At 47.6% G+C, this 16,999-nt stretch overlaps 2 protein-coding genes across 7 annotated transcripts in view; both read left to right on the top strand.

The window, feature by feature from the left end:
- Ralgapb (Ral GTPase activating protein non-catalytic subunit beta) overlaps window positions 1-2,317 on the top strand; it is a 116,118-nt gene extending 113,801 nt beyond the window's left edge. For all 6 annotated transcript variants that reach the window (XM_012950722.2, XM_045155847.1, XM_004666683.3 and 3 more), the window contains one exon: window positions 354-2,317. In XM_012950722.2, coding sequence (XP_012806176.1) covers window positions 354-547 — 194 coding nt within the window. In that variant the 3' untranslated portion in view covers window positions 548-2,317. The remainder of the gene's footprint in view (window positions 1-353) is intronic.
- Window positions 2,318-6,690: 4,373 nt separating this feature from the next.
- Window positions 6,691-15,219, top strand: Adig (adipogenin). Its single transcript, XM_004666635.2, has 3 exons — window positions 6,691-6,867; window positions 11,607-11,730; window positions 14,963-15,219. Exons 1-2 carry the CDS (start codon window positions 6,741-6,743, stop codon window positions 11,723-11,725), a joined length of 246 nt encoding a protein of 81 aa, XP_004666692.1. The 5' UTR covers window positions 6,691-6,740; the 3' UTR covers window positions 11,726-11,730; window positions 14,963-15,219.
- The last annotated feature ends 1,780 nt before the right edge of the window (window positions 15,220-16,999 follow it).

The raw sequence follows: 16,999 nt of genomic DNA on the forward strand, positions 1-16,999 counted from the left end.
TAGAGCAAGCTTTTTTTTATTTGGTTGGGGCAGGGGTCGCACACACCAGGGTCTCTTGCTACTGCAAACAAATGCCCATCTGACTTTACATGAGTGGCTGGGAAATTCAACTCTGGCCAGCAGGCTTTGCAATAAATACCTTTAACCTCTGAGCCATCCCACCCCCAGAGCAAACTGATTTGATTTTCCAATTAGTGTCTTTCTTTGTCCAGTTTCGCCTCAGTGGTATGTTTGTCTCCTGATATGAGCAATTGTACAAATGGAAAGAAATAATTTAAGTATCCAGAGAACATTGAACACTATGAGTTCACCTGACTGGCTACTGACAGTTTTTCCAACCCTCTGTTTTTAAGGCTTCCTGGTGAGGCAGACTGTAATAAACATTTGTAGAAGAAAGAGACTGGAGAGTGATTCCTACAGTCCACCACATGTCCGCCGGAAACAGAAAATCACGGACATTGTCAACAAGTACCGGAATAAGCAGTTGGAGCCAGAGTTTTATACCGCACTCTTCCAGGAGGTTGGACTCAAGAGCTGTGGTTCTTAGAGCACTGTCTGGGACAAGTGAACTCCAGTGTGGGGACTATATAATATCAAAGTGAGACGATGTGATCAGTGATCACTTGTAAAATAAAAACAACTCACTCCCCAAGAGCTTACTGTTTAATCACCAGAATAGAAGAAACACATTGTGTAAGCCCATTGGGTAGAAGACTTCCAGCTTCCTAGTGAAATGGGCTCCCAGACACAATCATAGTCCTGCTGGTAATGATGATAAACATTTTAGCCATAAACTTTATTTAAAAAAAAATGACAATTTTAGTTTAATACAAGCCTTTTGAGGAGAAAGGCTTTTGTGCATCTCAGTAAAACACATGCATTGATAGTATTGACACATTTGCAAATTAGATCCTGAAGATAGTTTTATACCTCACTTTTTAGGAAATTGTATTCAAGATTAAAATCTGTCTCAGAATCTTCCAGGACATTTGAAGTCTCAAGATCACAGCATGGAGAAGGAAAGAAGTCTCACCTTCAGCTCATTTGCAGATCCATGTGTCATCTTCTGTCATACTGACAACAGGAAAGAGCATAAATGGCTTTTGCTCAGATAAGAAGTCTGATATTAAAATATTTCATATTTTCTCCATATTTAAGCACATTGTCATTCTCATCCTGTGTAGGTCTGTCTGAAGGCATGGGCTTCTGAACAGACTTATAAAATGGGGGCGAAGCCTTCTTCTCTAATGGGCTTGCTGATAATGAACATTGTGGGATGAAAAGCTAAGTCAGCGGTGATGCTGCCACTCTTCATTATTACTCAGTTTGGTGACACAGTGGTAGGTGAAACATTTCTGATTCCTTGGTTAAATACTAAGAAATGAAAATCCACCACAAGGGGTGAAAATTATTTGGTTTCATCCATGACTTCTGAGAGGACCAGGCAGCAAACTTCGATAGTAGATGAAAGGTCCTCCTTTGAGTTTCAGGAAGTGGCCCCTCAGCACTCCTCACTAGCTCTTTCAAAGAACACCTGGGCCGCATCACAGTTAGCAAATGTCAGTGACCACTGCTTTGGGTCGTTGTTTTAAGCTTTCTGGCCTTAATCAGCTGAAGGCATGACAAATCCCTGCCAGGGCTTTGGAAATGTTTCTGTTACCTCACTACTGCTTTGCTGCCAGGGTGGCCAGACTCAGACACACCAGTGCTCAGTATACATCACTCCTGTCTTTATGTGCTTGCCTCTTTAGTGAGATTCCATTGTCTTAAGAAGTGACATTGAATCCAAAGAGGAGTGGTCAGAATTGAGTGGGTGTTACCCACCATCCCCTCTCATGTCACTAGCTTCTGTGGCCCAGGGCTACAGTGGTTTGTTTGCTTTGATGTTTTGGTAGTTCTGAGAGTGTCAAGGGTCATGTTGGACCGAATTCCCCTGTGCAGATAACTCCATTGTAGAAGTATGTATTTTGCCATCCTTGCGCAAGAAACGTGAGCATAGCAGCTCTTGGTCTTCGGTTTGCTACCCGCCTTTTTTCATGTTTGTTTTCAGCTCAGGTACAGATAACCTCCTTGTCGTCCTTGTCCTTGCTGTAGTCCTCCTCCTCCCCCACTTCCCATGACTCCATTGTCCATTCAGGGCATAATAGTGGTTAGTCATTGATTTCTTTTTGAGCTGGTCAATTGACTAATCTTTCCAGGTGATAACAGGATGGGGAATATATGTTAACAATTAGTAGTAACAGAAAAAAAAAAAAGGTGAGATTGAAAAACTTTCTTAATTTTTTAAAAAATATTTTATTTTTATTTATTTATTTGAGAAAAAGAGAGAATGGGTGCGCCAGGGCTTCTAGCCACTGCGAATGGACACCAGACACATGAGCCACCTTACATGGGTCCTGGGGAATCAAACTGAGGTCCTTTGGCTTTGCAGGCAAATGCCTTAACTGCTAAGCCATCTCTCCAGCCCTGGAACAACTTTCAAGGAAGTTCCACATTGACATATCCGGCGAAAATTGGGTTCTTGTTCTTTGTGAAAACTCCCAAGAAGGCGGTAAACAAATGTGCAACTTACAACATTCCAGAGGTTATAAATAACTGGTGGCAGTCTACTTCCGTGGTGTGATTCTTCCAAGAAGTCTTTTGCTTTGGGCATAGTTCAAATGAATGTCAGAAAGAGGAGCAGCTATGTGTGCGTGTGCGTGTGCGTGTGTGTGTGTGTGTGTGTGTGTGTGTGTGTGTGTGTTATGAGATAAGCTTGCTGATCCTTTTGATTGGCTCTAGTTTCTGAAACTCTGTAATTCTAATGATTTTGGTAAGGTAACAACCTTGGTAAATACAGTGTGAGATCTGGGGCATATGGTATTTCTCCAAGGAAGGCAGGGTATACAATCTCTGAGTATGCACAGTTTAATTGGCACAGCCAGTATACTTGACCAGGTGCTCGGCACTCCCCTTGCCTGATGGGGAGTATGTTGAGAACCTCTGGGCCTTACACAGTATGGGCTGGATTGCTCTTCACCGAAGTGATTCTCTTTCCTATGTTAAAATCACTTTAAGTAGGAGAATACCAGATGAACATTTTTAGTATCTAATAAGAATCTTTATAGTGCACTTGAATTTGCCAGCACTATTCCATACTCTGTGGTGAAAGCCTGGACCACTTGACTGTGGCTTTCACAGTTCACTTCTACATGTCCCAGGGTTTAGAGGAGTATGGCGTTCTAGGAAGAGGACAGGCAGGTGGGGGACCTTCTATTCTGTGGGAAGCTGCAGGGAGGGGCTTTCTTCTGTCTTAAGAGTCATCAGGACAAAGGGGTCTCTTACCTCTGTAACCCTCCCTGTATTCAGCCATCTCTTTTTGTCCAGCCTTCCTGCTAAGATCACCTCCTGCCCTTTGGCTCTTTGATAGCCTCCCCCAGCCACACACACATGTATGCCACACACACATGTATGCCACACACATTTGTCTGTGAGCACTTTTCTCCTTGTCCAGCTCCTCTGTTTTCAGGACAGCTGCTCTCTGCTAGACTAATCATTCTGATCCTGTCTACCTGTGGTCCACAGGTAATATAGGCGGCCATCTTGAATGATTGGTTCCTGTGTGTGCTGGGAAAATGTCAGACTCTTGAGAACTGATTCCTATGCAGGAGTCTTCGGGCATGTGTGTTTCTGTTAACAAGTGGGGCCTCCTCCCAGTGAGAGTCCTGGACAAAGCTGTGTCATGGTAGATGGTGACAGCCATCCTGGAGGTCTCTGGACACTTCTGCTGGCAATAGTTCTCCCTTAGCATTGAAGGCACTGTCAGAGTTAGCCAGTGTATTTCTATCATTCTCCGATAGCACCTTGAAAGGGCTGAATTGGAGGGGCTCCCTGGATAGTAGAGCCATGCCCTGTAGGTTTTCTCAGAATATCCACCCTTGTCAGATGCTCTTGTTTCTAATGGTGAGGGAAAGGTGTAATGTGGGATTTCACAGTGCCTTGCATATAGTAGGCGCCCAATACCTATCGAAGCAAATCAAGTTCCCAAGTCCTTGTCTTGCGCAGTAACCATCTAAGATATCTTTCTTCTCTGAAGGGCTTGGCAGATGTGGCTAAAAACTAAGCAGTACCGTAATTTGCTTGAAACCATATACACAATTTGTATGAATTTTGGTATATTGCCAAGACATGATCTTTTTCCTATTGTATTTTCTGTAAATATTTCTGCCACTGAACTGTAAAGTAAAGGCAAAATGTAAATATGAAGATGCACCTAACGTCCCTTGCTGCCTGTGTGGCTTGTGTCAGCTAGGGAAGAAGGGCCAGAGGTGGTTCGTATTTATGCCGATCCTTTGTCCACAGAAACCCATGGAATACTGAATGTAATACATTTAGTCAATTAAATTTTAAGGAGATTCTTATCTAATAAATTTGTGTGTGCTTTTGGTTATAGGCTGGGCGTCTGATACCTGCATGGGTACTCTTAGCTCACACTGCAGTATTTTCTGCTAACTGTTGACCCTGCATAATTTAGGTTATTTAGATCTGTGATTTTTACCCTGGTTTATAGAGCTTCATGAAATACTCAAAATTGTGAAAGAAAAGTATGTAGCCTTTCATGCTGGAAGGTGTTTGTAACATTAAGACCTAGCTGACCATGGCTAGGAGTTACTCAGGCTAGAATGTGCCTCTGAGCCCTGGGATTTTCTGCCTGCAGAGAATTGACCTCTAGCAGAGCTGAACACTTGTAAAGGGGATAAGACACAGGTGTCACCCTTTGTCTCCAATGGCCCCCTTTGCATAGGATTTGCTACAGAAGGTTCCACAGGGCCAGATTGGAGCTTTGATACCTATATAATGTGTAAAACTTGAGAAGCAAGCTGTTGAAGTGCCTGTCTGTGTCCTGAGCTCTCCTTCCAGCCCAGCCCAACCCGGACTCCGCAGGCTGCTCGTGTGCTGCCTCCCAACCTGCCAGGGACCTGGAGCTGCTTCTGCACTGTGCACCCGCCAACGCTGCCTGCAGCCACAGGCTTCTGGCTGGGTCTGCTGGCCAGGAGAGTTGACTGCACAGTGGCTACATTTTGGTGTTTGGGAAGCTTTCATAGCCAAAAGTATGTGTGTTTTAAGGTAGGGTCTCACTCTAGCCCAGGCTGACCTGGAATTCACTATGTAGTTTCAGGGTGGCTTGAACTCATGGTGATCCTCCTACCTCTGCCTCCCAAGTGCTGGGATTAAAAGCGTGCACCACCAAGCCCGGCCTAGGATCCTCTGAACAGGGCTACATGTGTCAGTCTCTGACTTTCCCTCTCCTTAGCTTCCAGCTGGTTACAGCCCCTTCCTCCAGCTAAGGCCTGGTGGACCTGGGAGGCCCAGAGCCTCCTTCCTGCCACATGTGTGCATTTACTAAGTACTACATGAATGAATGGATGATAGGCCAGGTAGGAAAAGATAAGAATGGCATTTGTCCTGCCCACTTAGGAGATAAGGGGACAAGCCTTTATTCTATGGAAAGCCTGTAAGTGCAGAAGCCCTTAAGTGAATCATTTCAGTTAGGGCTCAATGTGTGTGAGGAAGTTTCAGATGTCAGCCCACTCCAGTAGCCTAACCTGGCCTGGCAGATAGATGTAGCCTACAATGTGCCAACAGTTTGCTACCATAACACAAATATGGGAGATTCAACATAAAATCAGGCTTAGGGGCTGTCTTGGAGAAGAAGGTGGCGATCTCTCAATACTGGGCCTGCATTTCCTGCATGTTATTATTGCCAGAACACCCCAGCCACTTGCCTTGGAGCACTGAGCTGCCTTGGTTCTGTGGGCTCCCGCCTCCACAAGCTTGGCAGTGTAGGTGTGTGCATGTGCTGATGGAAGGCAGAACCCAGGAACCTAGCTGGTTCCTCGCAACTCCTATATAATATGTGGACACCCATCCAGGGTGGGTTCTTTTTTCCCAGCTCCCATTTTTCTAACTTAGAATTACTCATTTGTGTTTTCGTTTAAAAATATTTATTTAAGCCGGGCGTGGTGGCGCACGCCTTTAATCCCAGCACTCGGGAGGCAGAGGTAGGAGGATCGCCGTGAGTTCGAGGCCACCCTGAGACTACATAGTGAATTCCAGGTCAGCCTGAGCTAGAGTGAGACCCTGCCTCGAAAAAACAAAAACAAAACAAAAAAAAAATGTATATATATATATATATATATATATATATATATATATGTATATATATATATGGAATCAAACCTGGGTCCTTTGGCTTTGCAGGCAAGTGCCTTAACCACTAAGCCATCTCACCAGCTGCCTCATGTTCATTTTTGTTTGTCTTTTCAAGGAAGGTTTTCACACTAGCCCAGACTGACCTGGAATTCACTATGTAGTCTCAGGCAGGGTGGCCTCTAACTCAAGGCAGGCAAACCTCTGCCTCCCAAGTGTTGGGATTAAAGGCAGTACACCACCATGCCTCTCATTTCCATTTTTTTAAGAGGATCAGGGAGGCTGTCCCAAGGACCCAATGGCTGCTGGGCGGAGCCAGGCTTTGATTGGCCTTTGCAGAACGGGCCTTCATTCAGCTAGAGGGTCTCCCTGCCAGCTGTCCCTCAGCTTCTTCCCCTGTAGGCTAGGCTTTGCCTGAAGACACTGACTTCCTTCCTTGTTACATCACAGTCCCTGTTCAGTCACAACTGGGCTGAGAGAAGAGTGTTGGCCGGGCTGCCACATCCCCAGCCTGCTCAGCTCAGGAAGCCCCTCTGGGTCACACATGTACCATGAAGTACCCTCTGGTGCCTCTGGTGAACGACCTCACGCTCTCTTTCCTGGTGTTCTGGTTCTGCCTGCCTGTGGGTCTGCTGCTGTTCTTGGTGGTCATTTGGTTATGCTTCTTACTTAACCAAGGTGAGTGGCTGGGCCCTAATCTTCGAGCTGGGCAGGGGTCCAGATAGAATAAGGTGTCCCAGAGCAGGCATTTTCAGTGTGGCTCAACTGTAAGAGGAAAAAATTGTTTGATAGTTTGGAGTTTCTTAACCTATAATTCCTGCGTTTGGGAAGTACTGTTTTGTATGCTTGTTTGTGCTGTGTCCCCTCAGGGTCACCGTTGGTGCACAGGGTCTTTCATACAAATTAGAAGTGACTCTCTAATTTCTAAATTCGAGAAATGTGCCCCTTCCTTCACAAAAGGCTCTATGAGTGCAGCGTGGGCCGCATTTCTGCCCCACTCATCCCCAGCTGGGCGCTTTTACGCAGAAAACAACTTGCACAACGGGATATGGCAGCCTCTGGCACTGGTTAGATTCCCACAGACCATTGCCAGTTCTCTGCCCAGACCATGCCTCTGCCCTTCTCTGGGACACGGGATCATGAAAGCTGGCTGTTACTGGTCCTGACCTCAGCATGCCACCAAGAGGAGCAGGAGGCCAGGTAGAGCTAGCCTTGAGGGAACCTCCTGGTGGGCTGGGGTACGGCAGGAGATGCTCCTCTGGCATCTTGTCTCCTGGGCTTTCTTCTGGCTCCTCAGCAACATGGCATTTGACCAGCTGGGAAGAAGGTGCCCAGCCTGCTGCCAGCTCTGGTCATAAGTTACTGAGGCTAGGCGAGCAGTTCACATCACCCCATCTGCCCCATGAACCACCCTGGGGGTCTGGTGTCCTCACTGGGATTTCCTTCCAGAGCCCAGGAGGTCCGTGTGATTCTGGAAAACATTTGTTTCAAGCTTATCCTCCTCATACTCCTGGGGTAGACCAGAGCGCACCCTAGAAGTCCAGTCTAAGCTTTCAACCTGGTGGCGGGCACAGGCATGTTCATGCCCTAGCCATAAAAGCTATTCCTTTGTTGTGTAAAAAACTTGAGTTCCAAGCCTAGTCTTAGCCCTTTCTTCTAGCTCATAGCAACAGCTGATGTCTTGTAGTACTGTGCTGTAAGCTTCACCCTTGAGATGCACGGTCAAGGAGCCCTTGTTATACAGTGGGGGAAGCAGAAGCCACCACCTGCCCAAGGTTACAGCCAGTGAAGTAGCTGGAAATGTGAACTTCACATCCTGGCTCTGCACCTACCAGCTGGTGGCTTTGAGCCAGACCTGTCTGAGCCTCAGTTTTCTCATCTGTGAAATGGGAGCAGTGGCTGTCCATCTTGCCCTTTTAGGCTGGGAAGAGGTTCTGATGGGTAGAAGTGTGTCACGAGCCCACAGGGCAGGGCGTTTAAGGCCTGTACACACCTGGCACACAGTAGGAGCTTGCAGGCAAAGTGCTGGCTCGGTATCTGTTGCTGTGGGAGTGTAGGAGTGGCTTTGTAAGGCTTCTGCAGAGAGGGACACCTTTTGTACCTCCACAAGGCATTTTGAAATGGGCCTGTTCTCAGGAAAGACAACCTCTCCTCAGAGTGAAGTGGGCATTCCTCTCTGGGTTGCTGTTTTCTTGTCACCCTCAGTAGTAGTGTGTGCCATGCCCCTGTGCTAGGGTTTGTTAGAATCAGTGTGGCTGGAATTCCAGATGAAAAACAGAGAGACACCTCCTGACTCCCATACCCCCCCTTCCTGTGGGGAGCAGCATGGCAGCTGGGTGCACACTGCCGAATGCCTGTGTGACCCAGGCCCTGTTGTGCGTCCCGCCTCTCCTAACCGTCGTCACACACTGCCACGACACTGCTCACTTCACAGAGGAGGGCCAGGTGCACCCAGGGCAGTTGGTTTAGGACTTGGAGTGGAAGCTCAGCCTGAATCCCCCCTCCCACCCGAGTACTGGGATTGAACCCAGGGCTTCACACACGCTAGGCAAGCTCTCTATCACTGGGCTCCTTCCCTGGTCTGAAGCTCACCCTTTTTGATCTGCTTTTGATCAAGATGGCAACCTATGAAACCTAGGACTACACTCAGAAAAGTAATCTTTCCAGCACCCTCTTTTCCCACCTCGCCTTCCCAACATAAGCAGGTTAGCAAAGCTGTGCTCATGCTCAATGACATGTAGGTTTTCAAAAACATTTGGATGAGGGGAGCAATACTAGTTTGGAAAGAAAAAAAAGCTGGGTGTGGTGACCCATGCCTTTCATCCCAGCACTTAGGAGGTGGGGAGGATTGCTGTGAGTTCGAGGCCAGCTTGAGAATACATAGTGAATTGCAGGTCAGCATGGGCTAGAGTGAGACCCTACCTCAAAAAATCAAATAAAACAACAAGACAGAGAGGTTGCACCATACACAGGTTTTCCAAAACTTGCCTGTGACAAACCATGAGCATCATGCAAGTTTGAAAGAGATGTACTGCAGTCACTTAAGCAACAGGACATGCCACCAAGAGACTAGACCATGCCTCCCAGCAGTGTGAGTGTGCCAGTTGAGTCACCCAAGCCTCTGTCGATGGAATGAAGGGTGTGTGTGCTTGCAGGAATTGTGTTTGAGTGCATATATGACGTGTGGTGTGTGCATGCGTGTTTACAGATGTGACACGTGTGCCTTGTGAGAGCATGCAGAAGCCAGAGGAGAGTACCAGGTACCCTTCTTTTACCACCCATCCACGTATGTCCTTGAGATGGGCTCTTTCCCTAAACCTGGAGCTTCTGTACGTCATTCCCTGTGATTCTCTAGTGTCCACCCCTCAGAGTTGGACCTCATGGTCTCCACCCTAAAAGGCCCTTGTGCTTAAGCGGCAAATGCTCTTAACTGCTGAGCCATCTCCCCAGCCCACTTCCAGGAGCTCTTTTACTCGTGTGTGCTTCACAACAGGCCGCAGTGGAAACTGTCCATATGTACACAGACATTCCTTAAGGACTGGCCTAGTGTGGACAGGTCTCTCCCTGCATGATGACTAATACACTGCATATATGAATTACTTTTCCCGTTGCTATGGCAAATAACGTGACAAGAACAACTTAAGGAAGGGGGCAGAGAGGTGGCTCAGCAGTTAAGTGCTCTTCTTGTACCAAGCACGAGGGCCTAAAACCACTTGAGTTCAAAACTCCAGAACCCATGTAGACAGCTGGGCATGGCTGTAACACCAGTCCCACAAAAGGGAGCAGAGACCAGGGAATCCCCTGGGCTCATGAAAAAGCAGCAAGCTGCATTATCAGTTAAGAGACTCTAGTGCAAACAAAAAAGAGTGGAAAAGTGATGGAGTAGGAACCTGATGTTCTGCTTCAGGAGAGCCCACATAGAGCACAGCCATGTACATACACCACACACCTTATATCCACAAACACATGCAAAGAAAAAGGAAGAAGGGTTTATTTTGGCTCGCAGTTGAGGGTACTGCCCATCATGGCAGGGAAGGTGTGGTGGCAGGAGCCCAAACTAGCTGGTCACATGGCATACTCGGTCAGGAAGCAGAGAGCAAACAGGAAGAGGAGCCTGCCTATCAAACCTCAAGGCCAGCCACAGTGACCTGCTTCCTTCCACCAGGGAGGCTGCACCTTCCCAAACAGTGCCAGCAGCTGGGGACACATGGGCCCATGGGGGACATTTCACATTCAAACTGCAGCAGTAAGTCATCTGTTTGTTCTTGAGTCTGTCCCTTCTCGTATTCTTTTGTTTTGTGTTTTGTGTTTGAGGCAAGCGCAACAGACTGGCTTTTTTTTTTTTTTTTCTTTTTGAGGTAGGGTCTGTCTCTAGCCCAGGCTGACCTGGAATTCACTATGTAGTCTCAGGGTGGCCTAGAACTCACAGTGATCCTTCTACCTCTGCTTCCCGAGTGCTAGGATTAAACACGTGTATCACCATGACTGGCCTTTTCTGCATGCTAGAGGGAAGGAATTGGTATGCCTGGGCCTCCAGCCATGTGTGCCCCCTTGTGCACATGTGCAAGCTTGCATGTTTGGGTTACTTTGTGTGTCTGGCTTATGTGGGACATGGAGAGTCAAACATGGGTTCTTAGGCTTTGTAGGCAAATGCCTTAGCTGCTAAGCCAAGAGCCATTTGTTTTATATTTTGATGTAGGGTCTCCCTCTAGCCCAGACTGACCTGGAATTCACTATGTACTCTCAGGCTGGCCTCAAACTCACAGTGATCCTCTTACCTCTGCCTTGGCTGGAGAGATGGCTTAACAGTTAAGGCACTTGCCTGCCGGTTTGATTCCCCAGAACCTACATAAGCCAGATGCACATGATGGAGCATGTGTCTGGAGTTTATTTGCAGTGGCTAAAGGCCCTTGTGTACCCATTCTCTCTATCTCCCTCTCTAGTAAATAAATAAGTAAAAGACATTTATTTGAGAGAAGGTGAGAAAGAGAAAGAAGCAGATAAAGTGAGAGAATGGGCATGTTAGGACCTCTAGCCACTGCAAATGAACTCCAGACACATGTTCCACTATGTGCATCTGGTTTATGTAGGTTCTGGGGAGTCAAACTCAGGTCCTTAGGCTTTGCAGGTAAAAGCCTTAACCACTGAGCCACCTCTCTAGTGCTGGTCCCTTTTTAATAGGTAGATATGGCCACTTTTTCCTAGGACAACCTTTTTCTGTCCCTCCGTGGTCTCTACCCAAGGCCCTGAATTCTTCATGAAGTACCAGAGCTTGTCCCTGTATCACAGTTCTGCCCTGGCCTTCTGGTCTCAGACAAGGCTGCAGGGACCCTAGACCTGACAGAGGACTCGTTTGGTGCCTGGGAATGAGCCACAGGCTCTGACCATCCCAGAATCCTCATCTTGGATCCCCACAGGTTCAGGGGACGATGGCTCGGATTTATGCTTTAATTGGGAGTTCTGGAACAAAGAGCCAGTTGAATCCAGCTTTGAGGAGACACTCCATGACCAGGAGGAGGAAAAGCTCCACTGTTGATCCAGGTAAGGTCTATATTGGGGGTGAGGGGCCCCAAAGGAAACCCCTGGACCTACCCAAAGCCTTGTACCTCACTGTATGGAGCTCTGTGCTGGAGAATTGGCTGTCACCATGGTGGAGAGCAGCCTGTCTCTGCCGTGTGGAGGACCAGTCATCCCTGCCATGGGGAGCTTCCTTAAAAAGCCACCTTTGCACCAGCTCTCCCTCCTGTCTGGAAGCTGCCTCCTCAAATAGCTGTGTGATACCCTTCCTTGCTTCCAAGGTATTGCCCCAATGTCATTTAGTTAGGAAGGCTTCCCCAGCTGCTCTATTTGATATCGGGATGTCCTCTGCTCAACTTATTCTACACTATTTTTCCTTTGCCATGGCACTTGTTACCTTCCAGCACACCAAATTATGGAGGCGTTCGAACACCCAAAGCCCTGCCTGACACACAGGGAGGCGGAGGGTTGGGGGGGGGGGGTCCCTCCACATCCATCCAAGCCTACAGTGTCAGCATCACCATCATGGGTTGATGGTATTGGGGCTGTACTGAATGTGCCCCTTTCATGCACCCATGTTGAAACCCACCAAGAGGTTAGTATTCCTGCCTCCCTTTATTAAAAAAAAAAAAGCTACATGCCTCATGTTTGTTACCCATCAGTCTAGGAAGGGTTTTCAAATATATTTTTAAATTTTTTTATTTATGCGTTAAAGACAGGAAGAGAGAAGGAATGCTCCAGGGCCTCTAACCACTGCAAACGAACTCCAGATGCAAGCGCCGTCATGTACATATGGCTTAACATGGGATCTGGAAAATCGAACCTGGGTCCTTAGACTTTGCAGGCAAGCACTTTAACTGCTAAGCCATCTCTCCAGCCCTACTACCTCCCTTTATAGAAGGGAATGTGGGGTATTAGGGGATGGTTAAAAAATTCACCTAAAGGTGGAAGGACTATTGACATGAGTTCAAGGCCACCCTGAGACTACATAGTGAATTCCAGGTCAGCCTTAGCTAGAGTGAAACCATACCTCAGAAAAAATATAGAGAATTCACCTAAAGTAACAGAGCTCTTGAACCCATTGAAACCCTCACCCATTTTTAACCCACCGAGGCCTTACCCAATTACATGGGTTAATGCTAACATTTCTAAGCCTGTGACCCCTGAATGTGTGTGTCTCATTCTAATCTTCCTCTGAGCAGTTATCTGCCTGCATCAGCTTCTCAAGTGGAGTAAGATTTTTTTTTTAATTCAGACACACTTTTATTTTATTTTATTTCTTTTTTTTTTTTTAGTTTTTAAATTTTTATTAACATTTTCCATGATTATAAAAAAATATCCCATGGTAATTCCCTCCCTCCCCCCTGACACTTTGCCCTTTGAAATTCCATTCTACATCATATTACCTCCCCATCTCAATCATTAGGATTTTTATTTATTTATTTACAAAGAGAGAATGGGTGTGCCACTCAAACAAACTCCAGATGCATGCACCACTGTGTATATCTGGCTTTATGTGGGTACTAGGAAATTGAGCCAGGGCCAGCAGGCTTTGCAAGCAAGTGCTGAGCCATCTCTCCAGCCCCTGGATAGGATTCTTTTTATAATGTTTTATTTATTTACTCATTCACTCATTCATTTATTTATTAGAGAAAATGAGTACACCAGGGCTTCTAGCCACTGCAAATGAATTCTAGATGCATGTGCCACCTTGTGCATCTGGCCTATGAGGGTTCTGGAGAATTGAACCTGGGTCTTTAGGCTTCACAGGCAAGCACCTTAACCACTAAGCCATCTCTTCAGCCCCTGGGTAGGATTCTTGATTCCCACTGCTGGCCAGTGAAGCAAAGTTCAATGTCCCTGTGCCCTTTGCTGCTTTCCTTCCTCTAACAGTACCATAGTCCATGGACCCAGCTGTCTCCAGGCCCATCCCTCCCTCTCCATGGACAGTTACAGACTGTCCTGGTGATTCTGCTCTCATCTCCTCCATGCTTTTGTCCACTTCCCTCTGTCTCCGCAGCCTGCAGAGCCTGCCCTACTGTGAAGCTCGTCCAGCCACCAAGTTCTTCAGTCTCAGTGGAGGGAGAAGGCAGGGCTAACTGAACCCACCTTAGTCTCAGCTAGAGTCTTGCTTAGCCTTTCTGCCATAATACCTTGAAAGTTGAAGCCCTTTCCCCAGAAGGAAGAAGCCCATGCTCTTAAGAGATTAGTGCATAGGCCTGGCTTTAGGACTGATAGTCACACAAGACCCTTGGTCGGAGGGGTTTTGTCTTGGTCTAACCCTACTAATACTGTCTTTGAAAACATTTTCTTGATGTCACTGGGGTGAGAACTCAGTACTTCAAACATGTCAGGTAAGACCTTTGCACTAGGCTACACCCAGAATAAAATTCTTAGCTTAAAAAAAAAAATTATTTAGCCGAGCGTGGTGGTCCATGCCTTTAATCCCAGCCCTCGGGAGGCAGAGGTAGGAGGATCACCGTGAGTTCGAGGCCACCCTGAGACTACATAGTGAATTCCAGCTCAGCCTGGGCTAGAGTGAAACCCTACCTCGAAAAACAAAACAAACAAAAAAATTATTTGAGGGAGGGAATTAACACAGGATTTTTTTATAATCATGGAAAATGCTAATAAAAATTAAAAAATAAAAAAATATATTTATTTGAGAGAGACAGAAAAAGAGGAAGAGAGAATGGATGCACCATGGCCTCTAGCCACTGCAAATGAACTTCAGACACATGTGCCACCTTGTGCATCTGGCTTTACGTGGGTACTGAGGAATTGAACTAGGTTGTTGGGCTTTGCAGACAAGCACGTTAACTGCTGAGCTGTCTCTCCAGCCTCAATTTTTGGTTTTTTTTGTTTTTGGTTTTTCAAGGTAGGCTCTCACCCTGGCCCAGGCTGACCTGAATTTACTATGTAGTCTTAGGGCAGCCTCAAACTCATGGCGATCCTCCTACTTCTGCCTCCAAGTGCTGAAATTAAAAACATGAGCCGCCATGCCCAGCAAGCCTAAATTGTTAGTTTTTGAGCAAGAGGCCTCACATGTTCATTGTTGATGAGCCCTGGGCCTTGTGTAGCCTGGCCTGTGTCCAATGAATGGGGCAAGAAAGCAGGATGCTCAGATACTATGAAAAGACCCCTGTCCATCTCTGGATAGCCCCTCCCACCCCAACATTGATCTGCAACTTGTATTTTTTCTTTCTGATGATATCCTTGGACCAAACCCCACACTTGTTTCTTGTTTGCTTACCAGGGAGTTGGCTGAGCCATGGAAATGGCCAAAGAAGATGGACAGACGCACTAGGGAGGGGAGAGGAGGATGGTGACCAATGAGCCTCCCTGCCAACCCACTCTAATCCATCTCTTGCACTGCCAGACCCACAAAGCCTCCAGGGGAACTAGCTGTTCTCCATCTTCACAGAGGACCTGGAGCCTTGCTGGCCCAGGAGATGCTGGGTTATATTAAAGAAATGAGGGGGCTCCTGTGCCCAGGAGAGCCCTGACAGTGCATCCATTGGCATCCGTTCTGTGTCAGTTAGAGGGCTCTCTTGTCTTCCTCACCTCCATCTGTTAAAGCTTGGAGGGGAGGACGGTCTTTCTCTGAGCTTCCAGAGTTGGATCAAAATTAGATCTAGATCACAGTGTGAATGTGACAAGTGCTTATTTGGTAAAGGTCTGTAGTGTGTCCCCTGTGCCCTTTTCTAGGAGTTGCCCATGTTTAGTGAGTACTTATCCTGAGTGCCAGACACTTCCTGTGCACTTTACACATGTGGTTGTTACTAAGAATTCTATGACATAGGGTTTGGGGTTGTCCCTGTTTTAGAGAGTGAAACTGAGGTGCAGAGCAGTCAGCTAACTTGCTTCAGTCACTCTGGAGAAATGGGGCTTCAAACCCAGCTCCAAGAGCTGGGGATATAGTCCAGTGGTAGCTCACTTCCCTAGCACGCCCAAAACCCTAGGTTCCAATCTCCAGTATTAAAAACAAACCCTGCCACCAGGGACTTTACTACCATGGTCTATGATCTATGGTGTTGCTGATCCTGTCATGTTGGGGGTGGGGCTGGGAGGTGGGACGCTTAGGTTCTGGCCCTTGGAAGAGTCCAGTGTATCCTGCAGCCTTGCTAGTTAGCTCAAGAGACCAGGGAAGGTGGGCTGAAAAAGGCGACAGGCCCCCTGAAGTACCCCTTGCTATCACCTTTGACCCCTTCATTCCCCCCCCCCAATGCCCTACCAGACACCAGGAGGATTTTGAATGTCCCAAGGAGAGAGAAGAGCCAGACTTGGTTGATCTGTCACCAGTGGCCTCTCCTTTTGATCTTTTAGTCAAAATGATTCACCCACAGCACAGCTGGGAACATGCCATCCCTGCCTCTGTTTAAAACGTCTGTGGCCATCGTGGCCCCGGCTGGAGTCCCAGCACTTCACTCAGCGTAGCACCGCCCCTTGGGACCCGAGCTCCGCTGACTGTGCTGGACTGGACGTCCTTCTACCAGTGGAAGGCAGTGGGCACCTGAACTTCGCCCACAAGCCAGCCCCCTCCTGTGTACAGGAGGCGTTTTGGGAGGAGAGATTGCAGGGCATGTGATAGCTGCGCGTTGCATTTGGCGCTGACTGCCACAGAAGGGTGCCCTGCCGGTGCATGCAGGATGTGAGGTGTGACAGAGGGTCCAGAGCCAGAGGGGAGGCCCAGAGACTGATTCAGCTGTACCCTATGGTGTGCAGGTGATGACCTACGATGATGAAGGACTGTTTCCCAAGTTGTTCACTCCCCACGTCCTCCCCCCCCACACACATCCATACTGAGAAACACTTGGGACACAGGTTCTTGCACACACACAAATCCTTACTGAGAAACACTTGTGACAGGTGATAGGTTCTTGTACACACTCCCACATATGCACACACATACATATATCCTTACTGAGAAACACACTTATGACCGATGACAGGTTCTTGCACACACTCTGCAGATGCACACATGGATGCACACACACAGCCTTTTCTCCACTCAGGCTTTGTTCTGTCTGATGGGACTTGGTCAAGGCTGGGGATTCTTGGGAATGTCTTTGGTGGCACTCAAATGCCTTTGGTAATGGCTCCCCTCCTCCCCCTGTGGCTGGAGCTGCTCAAGGCTTTGCCTGGCCTGCAGAGCCAGCACTCAGAGACCTTTTGCACGTGGGTGTGCTGGGCATGTCTCAGCTTCCCTGTGGATCTGGGCATGCACTTAGGTCATAGGCCCCAGCCTTAGCCTGCCTGGGGGATCCCAGGATGGGCACTAAGGAAGAGTGGG

This window comes from Jaculus jaculus, chromosome 8, assembly GCF_020740685.1.
Source record: "Jaculus jaculus isolate mJacJac1 chromosome 8, mJacJac1.mat.Y.cur, whole genome shotgun sequence".
Classification (NCBI taxonomy): Eukaryota; Metazoa; Chordata; class Mammalia; order Rodentia; family Dipodidae; genus Jaculus; species Jaculus jaculus.